The 10,763-nt window shown below is 39.3% G+C and overlaps 1 protein-coding gene across 1 annotated transcript; it reads left to right on the forward strand.

Moving 5' to 3' along the window:
* Positions 1–136: 136 nt before the first annotated feature.
* LOC101856876 (testis-expressed protein 47) lies at positions 137–10,338 on the forward strand (the record flags this gene model as incomplete). Its single annotated transcript, XM_005094847.2, is given in 5 exon segments — positions 137–241; positions 2,436–2,594; positions 4,341–4,404; positions 6,466–6,567; positions 8,592–10,338. Coding segments are annotated over 5 exon segments (474 nt in total), but the record flags the coding sequence as incomplete, so codon positions are not given.
* Positions 10,339–10,763: the final 425 nt, after the last annotated feature.

A 10,763-nucleotide genomic window follows, 5' to 3' on the forward strand; every position in this document is an offset into this window, starting at 1 on the left:
TCTATCTATACACACACACACACACACTCACACACACACACACACACACACACACACACACACACACACACACATACCTGCGGCAGATGAGCCGGGTTGAATGCTCACCCCTTATATGTTTGTCCCACTGTTTCAGACGTCCTCGGATATGATCGTGAAGATTGTGGAGGATCTGCACAACATGGAACAGGAGGAGACGTCGTGTGTCGCCAAGTCCAAGATCCTGATCATCTCTCACGATATATCCTTTCCAACAGAGGACGCTTGTGTCGAGGGAATGATAAAGCAGATATAGTGGAGTCCGCTTAAACTAGAATCTGCGGGACCGCTAGATTTTATTTGGTGTAGCCTGCTTTCAGTTTAGAGAGACTGTTCAAATAGCGTAGGAAAAATATAAGAGATTCTATTTTCTTTCAGTTTTACCACAAATGTACATTATTAACTCTGCAAAGTTTGTGTTTAGATTTATGGTTATATTAGTACAGCGTACCATCAAAGTTGTATTAATTCTTCCTTTCAAAGTCGTCACATATCCTCAGGTCATTATAAAACGCTGATACTGGACCTTTCTCAAATGTCCGAGACTGTGCTCTTGGACCTTTGGTGTAACCCCCTGTAGCAGGCCGTTATACAGCTTATTCAAAATATGTGAGGCAGCATGGTAAAATCAGGCGCTCATCAAAATAATGAAATCTAAGAAAACGACATTCTTCCTCCGGTTTGGCAATTTAAAAAAAAATGTTTTTGTTTTTTCGCTCAACACCTTGTAAGTCAATTTAAAAATACATTTCAGGGGCTCTTGTGGTCTAGAGTTTATGATGTTTGCCTCTCGTTCAATAAGTCGGGAATTCGCATCCTGACAGCGACGGAAAATTTCCTTCTCTAAAATTGTCTCCTTTCATCTCCTTTCCTGCTCTCTAAGCATGTTCTGTCATCTGCTTTCATATCCACTTTCTGCTCCCTTCCCCCCCCCCCTCTCCATCCCACTCTTTGCCCTCTCCTGTGGGCTCCGAACTCTTTCTGCAGCCTTTTTACTGCTATTCCGTGGCTTCTTCATACTACTGTCTTTCAGCTACACCCCTGATCTTATGGTAGCAAAAGTCTAACACTAACACCTAGCTTTCTCGGATAAGGGCGAAAAATCTCTGAGGTCCCGTGTGCAAGTTGCCCATGTAAAAGATTCCTTGGTAGGTTTCAGCCTCCACCAGGGCAAAATTCAAAATTCCTACCAAACTGAAGATGTTGAATGTGTCCCGCATGCTCATATGACTTAATGCAGTTGCAAGGGCCGTAAAACACTTACAAACCCCCTCCCCCCCCTCCCCCCCAAAAAAAATCATTTCTGTGTGGATTTTACAGAAAAACGTTGATTAAAGGCTCAAAAAATGAAAACTTTTAGTTTCCAAGGACTCTCAAACCATGAAAGTCTTCTAACTTTGCCGGCCATTTTTTCACTAACGTTACATCTCAAACGTTAAACCAGGTGACCCTACCTCCTGCTATTGAAAATGTCTCGACTCCTATTCAAGATAGATGGATACTTCCTTCATCAAAAGCTAGGAAAACAAAAAAGCTTTAAGATGGTACCAGTAACTCCAGTTGCCAAAATATTGACGAGTGCCTGATTCCACCACGTATTGACACATATCATTACCCTAGAATGACAAAGTTCTTTCTTCTCTGTACCTAGTTTTGAGGGATTTTACATGAAAAATGTTTAGTTTCACAACGCATCACGCTTTTGTAAATTCCAATTCTTTGAATATCTTGATAACAACTCCTAACTATCTTACCATTTTCATTGAGTAGGTAAAATATTTGGTTTCTGACCTCATGGTCTCAGTAGCTGAAAATGGCCTAAAATGTTAGATAGAACTTTGTGATTCCAACTTTGATATGCCAATAGAGTTGCACAACGCTCTAAGTCAGTATTTGTACTGTACACTTCCATATTATGACCTGCTGACGCTTTGTGCACATCATGACTTTTATAAGTGTGGACGTCTTGGACTCGCATTCTGGGTGGTTGGCGGGTGCTCTTGTGTGGTTTGCTCTTTTATTCCTATCAAACATCTATTGTCCTTTTAATCTCTTCTCCTTCTTTTATTTGTATGTTATTCTCTAGTAATTACTCCTCTAATCTTTGGCACTTATATGACCTCGTTGTGTTGCAAGTGCTGTAAAACTCTTATTAAATCTAAACTAAAAGTTATAAGACTCTCATTCAGAGAGTATTGTCCAAAGATGGGTGAGGACACTGTGAAAAAGGTTAGGGGATGGGGGGGATTGGGGTTGAATTGCACATATCACTGAAACTCAGCGTGTGAATTAACACAAAATCAACCAAAGTTAGGTGAGTGAAAAAAAAAATTGTGCAACTCAAAATCAGCTGATTTACTTTTTCCCGTGACGTCTCTTCCTTGACCGGTGCTCACATTCACACGCGGCTGTACCAGCAGTGGTCATCACGCACGCTCGACATTGTGGAGCATGGCATTGAGGCCTTCGACACCAACGAGACGTTTGAGAACCTGATAGTGGACCTTCTCACACAACTGCTCAAGCTAGCTGTCTTCTTGATGAAACAGCCCAAGGTCAGTCCGCAGCTAATGCAGGGGGCTACCTGACTGTCAAGAGCTTAGATAGATAAAAAAGTAAATGAATTGGCATGTATATTTTACTTACATGTATATCTATACTAATATTTATGTGTTTATATGTAAACGTATATATGTTATACGGGTGACCTTATTTGGGGGTGGGTGGTTGGCGGGTGCTCTGGTGTGGTTTGCTCCTTCTTTCCTATCAAACATCTATCGTCCTTATCTGCCCATTCCTCTTTTTTTATTTTTGTTACTCTCTTGTAACGCCTCTAAACTTCTTGCGCTCATATGACCTTATGCAGTTGCGAGCGCCGTAAAACCTCTACTAAAACTAACTAACCTTATTTGGGCTGTGTGGGTGTGTGTGTGGGTGTGTGTGTGTGTGTGGATGTGTGTGTGTGTGTGTAGTTTATGTGTGTGTGGGACACACATGACTTTGTGAAATATATTAATTATCATCGGCAAGCTGTTCAGATGATCCAAGCCTGAAAATAAGGAAAAAAAATAAAATTATTGCAGTTTCAAATTAATCTGTGGAATCGATTACATGTGCTTGAGAAATATTTTCTCAAAATTCAAATTTTAATGTTGAAAAAAATAAATAAATAAATAAAACATAAAACATTAAAAAACAGCAGACAGTCCTTCATGCTGCCAAAATATTCTTAGCCTTGGTCTGCTGTGAAGCATGTCAGTTTCAAAGTACGTAGAATCTGCTCTAACAGCCACCTGTATAAGACCATCACCTCTACAAGCGGTCACTTCCCATTTTTTCCCTTGCATATTTTTTACATTATAAAGACACTGTGTGAGACTTCCACCTGTCTAAGATGGCCTTTTTTCCCATGGACAATGGGTGGCCGTCTTACACAACTTCGACAGTATTTGGTCACTTTTAACACTTTGCCATCACATTTTGGGGAAAATCCAAAGAAATTGGGAGGTAAACATAGCCGATCGGCGAGATGAGGCGGAAAAGTGTTAAGCACAAGGGGGCTTTCCCGAAAAATGCTGTTTTGAGAAAATTGAAGGTAAAGTTTTTGCCCCTTGCCCAGTTTCTTTAAAAGACAAGGAGAGTTTTCTCTATAACCAAACAAATATACACACCAATGAAACCAAACTTGTCCTATAGGTAGGGCAATTCCCACTTTTGGTGTAGGTCAAGATTTCTGGAAACCCCCGAAATCTGGGTTAGCCCGATTGTCCTTAAAAGCAACCATTTGCTTAATGACTACCACATGGCCATGCAGCACCACTACAGCATGTGTTCTTCTCCTGCTGGACCAGACAAAGGTCTGTACCCAGAAGATTATATTTATGATTTTTACCCGAGATATGCCGAATGCAAGCATTATTATAATCATATATATAGATTCTATATATATATGAATGTAAGCAATCAACCTTATCTCTCCTCCTACTTTTTTGTGTATGTTACTCTCTTGTAACACATCTATTCATCGGCACTTATATGACCTTATTGTGTTGCAAGTGCCGTAAAACTCTTACGAAAAAGGAAAAACGGTGAGTGTTTGGCGGGTGCTCTGGTGTGGTTTGCTTCTTCTTTCCTATAAAAAAAATCTATCGTGTCTATCTTCCCTCCTCCTTTTTTGTGTTTGTTACTCCCTTGTAACACATCTATTCATCGGCACTTACATGACCTTATTGCATTGCAAGTGCCTTAAAACTCTTACAAGAACTAAAAACATCAGTGGATTTTATTTTCAATTTCCTCAGCTGAACCTGAAAAATGCCATGGATGCCCTCCACGAGAAAGTCCCTGATCTGCTCCCCCAGCAATGTAAGTTGAAGCCTGTACTCGCTGTATTTGTGTCACGACGATGTGGAGTCAGGCGCTCGTCAAAATAATGAAATTGTAGAAAAAGGCATTTTTCCATCAGTTTGGCAGTTTTTATAGAATTTTTGTTTTTTCGCTCAATACCTTTTACGTCCATATGAAAGCACAATTCCATGTGAATTTTGTTGAAAAGCGTTGATTAAAGGCACAAAATATATTATTTTTCAGTTTTCAAGGACTCTCTTAAGCTATTGAAGTTACCAAACTTTGGCTGCTATTTTCTCGCTAATTTTGCCACTGAAACCAGGCAACCTTTCCTCCATCAATCGCAAATATCCCGACTTCTATTCACGATAGATGAGTATTTTTGTTTCATTGAAAGCAAGGCAAATAAATAAGCTATCAAATGATACCAATAACTCCACATGCCCAAAAAATGACTAGCGCCTGAATCCACCGCGTCGCGACACATTTTCTTCTCGTGCTAGTAAGAGTTTAGCAGCACTTGTGACATAACATTAACACGGTCATACATAAGTGCTGAAGATGATTAGAGGTATTAAAAGAGACTAACAGACACAAAAAAGAAGGAGAGATAAAGGATGATAGATGTTTGAAAGGAAAGAACTTACGAAGGAGTAAACCCCACCAAAGCACCTGCCAACCATCTGCTATTACATTTTCACACCGGTCTTGGATGTGCAAATCTCTAGAGCAAATGAACTATAGCTGTGTGGATTCAGTGAGGTCATTATTTTAATATTGACTTACTTACTCAACATCAAAGAGTCTATGACACTGGGGTTTTTTCATCAGTATGCGAGTCATTTGCTCCTGAAGTGATTCACCATTGTTTCAGTGTGTGCTAATTTTTACTATAGACCAGTGGTCTGTCATCATCGAGATAAAGGGCCAGATCTGAAGCAGAATCGGCGACTGGTTGCTGTAGAATACATTAGGACCTACAGGAAAGACTGAGCAATTCACTTTGAAGTGATTTATTTTTCTTTGTCCCAGTAACCCCATATTTTGCTTTTCATTTAAGTTTGGAAAGAGGATACCACCTAGTGTTTACAATTTATAAGCTGTGTTGGTCCTTGAAATGCATCTTCGAAAAAAACAACAGATTAATAATCTTAATCTTGGCTTTAAAAATGTATCGTGCTCTGACCTGTATTCCTTTTTGTTTAATTTTTTTGGGTAATACATGCGAGGGTTGTACAAAGTTGTGTAATTTTAATGTTTTGCCCCGTAATGTGATTCATAATATCGTCAACCAGCTGTTAAAATATAAAATCAAAATTTTGAAATTTAAAAAATTAATTTCTTAATTCCTTTGTGTTATCAGTCACATGTGCTCAAAAAATATTTTCTCAAATTTGTAATTCTAAATGTTGGAAAAAGCTAGGCCTAACAAAGATAGATCATATAAGATAAGTACGATTGAAAGAAGAATGAACCAGTTTTTTCTCTCTGTCCTGAAAAATTTTCCTTTCTGGCAGAACATTTAATGACTTGCAAGCGATACACCCCTTTAATTTATGAAATAAATTGTTTTATTTTTTTGTTAAGTAGTCTACATTATACACCTGGCATGCTACCTTGTACTATGTGTTTCACCTAGATATTCCTTTGGAAATAAAAGCAAGTGATGTATATATATATGTCTAGTGGGTGGTTAGGCTACCAGACTCCTAATCGGGAGGTTGCGAGTTCGGGGGTTTGAGACTCAGGCCTGATGTTATGTCCTTGGGAAAGGCACTTTATACGAATTTTCCTCACGTCACCCAGGGAAATTGGTGACAGCGAAAGATGTTGTCAGTATGTTAGTGTTTTAGCGCCTATAAAATGGCAGCTTGCACTGCATGTTTCCCAGGAAGTTGAGATTGTTTCAGAATACTATCAGGTCTGCTGTGGTAATTATATAGATTGTAAAGCACAAGGAGCTTGCTGTTTAGTGGGAATTTGGGCTATACAAATGCTATCTATTTATTACTATTATTATTATTATAATTGTTGTTGTTTCTTTTCATGTGACCTTTGCCCTTTGCCCTTTTCCCCCAGCGGTGGTTCACTATCTGCTGGAGGAGAATGACAGCTCCATGAGTACACCTAGTGAGTTCCTCACTCTGTACCAGAGGCCGTTTGACACAAGCCTAGAGAGTGGTAAGTTCGTGGCCTCATTCCTTCACTCTTCCCTCTACCGTTTGCTCCATCGTTCTCTCTCTCTCTCTATCACTCTCTCTCTCTCTCTCTCTCTTTTGCTCTTTTTTTCTCTCGCTCTCTCTCTCTCTTTCTCTCGCTCTCTCTCTCTCTCCCTCTGTGTGTTTGTGTGTACATGAGTACATGTGTGTGTGTGTGTCTCTCTCTCTCTCTCTCTCTCTCTCTCTCTCTCTCTCTCTCTCTCTCTCTCTCTCTCTCTCTCTCTCTCTCTCTCTCTATCTTTCTGTGTTTGTGTGTGTGTGTTTCTCTCTATTGATCTCTCTGTTTTTGTGTGTGATTGTGTGTGAGTGTGTGTTCTCATGTGTGTATGTGTGTGTGTGTGTGTGTTCTTATGTGTGTGTCTGTGTTTGTGTGTGTGTATGTGTGTGTGTGTGTGTGTGTGTGTGTGTGTGTGTAGAGTGGATTGAATCAGGAAAGGAAAAAAACCAAAATGCTAGTAGCTACAATATAAAAAAAAGGAAAATATGAACAACACCCACCAACAGCATGTGAGGGGAAAAAAATAAAAATGGACGCACTCATCCAGGCTCAACCAACTTTATTTTTTCCGTTTTAACAAACCACATTCGTGTAGATTAGAAGATTAGCTTTGTCTGTGTATGAGTTTGGTAAATTGGGAGGAAAAAATCTTCTGAAGAAAGATCTCCACTTGTCCTCTCTTTCTTTACATTGTACCGTGGAACTCGGATTCAACTAAGTCATCGGGCTTGACTTTCAATTTTGTTGGAATCCAAGTGTTCGTTATAGCAAACATGAGGTTTTTGTGTAGATAATTACAAGCACCGCGTAAGTAATATGTAATGTACTTGACTTTCTCAGTCGAAAGTAGTTTGATTTTAAATGAAAGGCATTTTCGGTTTTTTTATGCCATACCCAAGAAATGATGAAAAATTCCAGGAAAATACACTGACGTCTACCAAGCATGCACTGTGCAAATGTTCAAATGCACTCTTGTGGCCCCTGCGTGTATCATCTCTAACATACTGTTTGCTGAGCAAGTCATGTTTCTGTGCAGAGCCTAGCATGTGAGAAAGTTTGATTCCACAGTGCAGCACGCAATTCATTAGGTAGATCTGTGTCAAGACTGGCTTATCATTGTAATAGTGATCAGTAGCCAGGGGGAAAAAAGTAACTGTGACGCTTTTGTATCTCTACTAATGTTTCACGTCTGGATCGCTTGTGCCCTCTCCCCGAGACACATGCACAAACAGTAACGCATGTCTTGGCCACCCGTCCGACCCTGACACATGTAAAGATGTGTTCTGTATGCTAACAGTGCATGTGTTGGTATGAAAGAAGGCTATTGTGGTAGAAAAATGAGCGAAGCCATGTCAGCTGGGACTGTCCACCCTGCTAGCGACTTTGTTGAGTCAGAGTTGCTCATCTGACATTTATTGTGTAGCGATTGGGTACTTCAGTGTTGCATGCAAATGGGGTTGCCTGGTTTCAGAAGTAAACGAGGAAATGGCCACCATAGTTTGGGGACTTTCATAAGCTTAAGAGTCTTTGTAAACTGAAAGTTTAATTTTTTGGTGCCTTAAATTAACATTTTCCACAAAAATCCACACTTAAAAGTGTTTTTGAATGAACATACGTGTTTAACCAAAAAACAAAAATTCGAAAAAAATGTCCAAACTGGCTAAAAAAGGCAGATTTCTCAGATTTCATTATTTTGACGAGTGCCTGATTTCACCGCGATGCCTCACTTATGGTTATGTACACAGATGTGTGTGGAGGAGAGGATGTGTGAGGAGAAAGTGTGTGTGTTTATTGGTGGGTGTGCACGTATGTAGTGTGTGTGTGTGTGTGTGTGTGTGTGCATGTTTGTGTGTGTGTGTGCATGTTTGTGTGTATGTGTGCGTGTGTATGTGGTGAAACACTAAAGCAATGTGCCAGGATCTGAACAATATAAAGATGTATCTTATTGTATCTTATATATGTACTCTGCTTTTTACTTTCATCCCCAGATATGGTTTGGCCGATCCCCACACGACTGTTTCCCTACAACTAACTAGGGGCAAAGTTGCCACCCTTGAGAATGATAAACACATGTTCACATAATGTCGTCCTGGTATCCGGAGGATCTACACGAGGCAGCGGGGTACAAAACCAAAGGCCAACACTGTGGCTAACTACTACACGGGAGTCCACTCACTATGAACTTGGATGGAATGAATTTTCGCTTAGCTTGAGCTATCACTGATCACTTTGGTCCAAATTGTTTCCTGTTGTGTTTAGCAATAAATGAAGTCCGAATGACAATAATGATTTGAATGCCTTAAAGATGTGTGGATTTTGCTTGTATCCTTTTAGTGACCCCCACCCCTCCCTCCCAAGCCACCCTCGTACACACACAAGGAAAAGAAAGTAATTTCTTGTAGACAACACTCTACATGAAAGAGAGAACTCACAGGCCAGTTGACAAAAGTAAAGAGCATCATTTAAATATGAATGAAAGTGACTACAACCATATTGTCTGGCAATGTTTGTTGCAGTTTTTGCCCTGTTCATTTCTCTGAGCACTTTCATACATAGATGTACAATGCCCCCCCCCCCCAGCTATAACAGGACTGCTGCAGTCAACATGATGGCCAAATCATGTTATAATATATAGATGTGGGCCACATTTACATATTATATGCTGTAACCAGTAATTCACGAATGGGATTACTTTTTATAACATACAAACTTAGAGACTGCCTACTTCCAGTTTATCAGTTATTGCTTTTTTTTTCTAGTGATATGTTTTGTCTCCCCATCTTCATCTTCCCTTTTCTAGTAATTTTGTACCACTATCTTTAATTTTTAGTCTCTTGGAGGTTGACTAGACATCATAATTTAAGATGCACAGGTAACAATAATAATTGCATATATAATTTAAATGTAGACATAATTTCAAGATGCACAGAGGTAACAGTGATACAGTTGCATATCATATTATTGTTACCACAGCTAGGAAAAAGGAACCAACTTTGATACTGGCTGGATTTGCATCAACACCAAAGTGCATTCAGCTTTCCCCCCTCCATCCTCCGCAAACATGATGACATTACACATCATGCAATGCGCACACAATCAGCTGTTGAGGCTTACTGTGGGTCACGCTGGTGCAGTTCACTATGTTGAATGTTGCTTTGTTGCTTCATCTGCTTTTTTCTTCTGTCTTGTTCATTTGTTTTCAATGGGATTTTTTAATGGTTGGATCGCTGTTATTGCCGAGAATGTCCGCCTGAATGCCTGCTTTAAAAGAACTTTTTTACTTTACGTTATCTAAGAGACTGGGCTTGGGGATTTCTTATAAGCTTGCTATAGCCAGAATCCTGTTATAACCATGACTGTTATAGATGGGGCCCACTGTATATATTATAATACAAATTGTGTATTGAGCTAGTTAAAATAAACCAAAAGATTTTTTCCTTAGCCAATTAACCCCCATTGTATCTCAACATTCTAACTAACAGACAGACTTGTGAAGACAGAAGATGCAGGAATGCTGGGGTGGTCATTGTGGGTGAGGGAGGGGGATGGGAACAGAGGCTGGAGAGAAGGCTTGCTGGCTGTTCTCTCTCCTCATGTCAGTCCATTGCCAGACACTCTGCTGTGATAGTTTGCGTGTAATTGTACAATTTGCGTGTGTGTGCCTGTAGAAAGGTCCCAGTTGTCAGAAAATTTGGATACCGATATATTTAAATAAAGGCACGTTCTTGTGGCACATTCAATGCTGATTTTTTAATTTTTTAAATATCTTAAGCAATTTTTAAGAAATGCCACATTTTGCAACATAGAGTTTAAAAATAAAGTATGGAGAAAAACCCAATTTCTAGCACATTTTTAACCTTTGGTGAAATACAATGTATTGCAAAAAAATTGACCGGTAATAAAAAATATTCAGACTTTAAAATTTTATGAAATTCTTTCAGTATTTTTGAAAGAAATGTAAACATATTTTTTTCTGATACAACTAAATTTTTGACCAGGTCTGCCTGAAATAAACTTGCAGGAAGCACAATTCTCAGTTTGTACTAGATCAAACCGTATTTCATAGGAAACATCCTAAAAGTAAAAAGCTTTGTTTAGTTTTTAGTTTTAGTAAGCGTTTTATGGCCCTTTACATCATTAATCAGGACTGAAGATTAGAG

The sequence above is a fragment of the Aplysia californica genome, unplaced genomic scaffold (genome assembly GCF_000002075.1).
Source record: "Aplysia californica isolate F4 #8 unplaced genomic scaffold, AplCal3.0 scaffold00090, whole genome shotgun sequence".
Lineage (NCBI taxonomy): Eukaryota > Metazoa > Mollusca > Gastropoda > Aplysiida > Aplysiidae > Aplysia > Aplysia californica.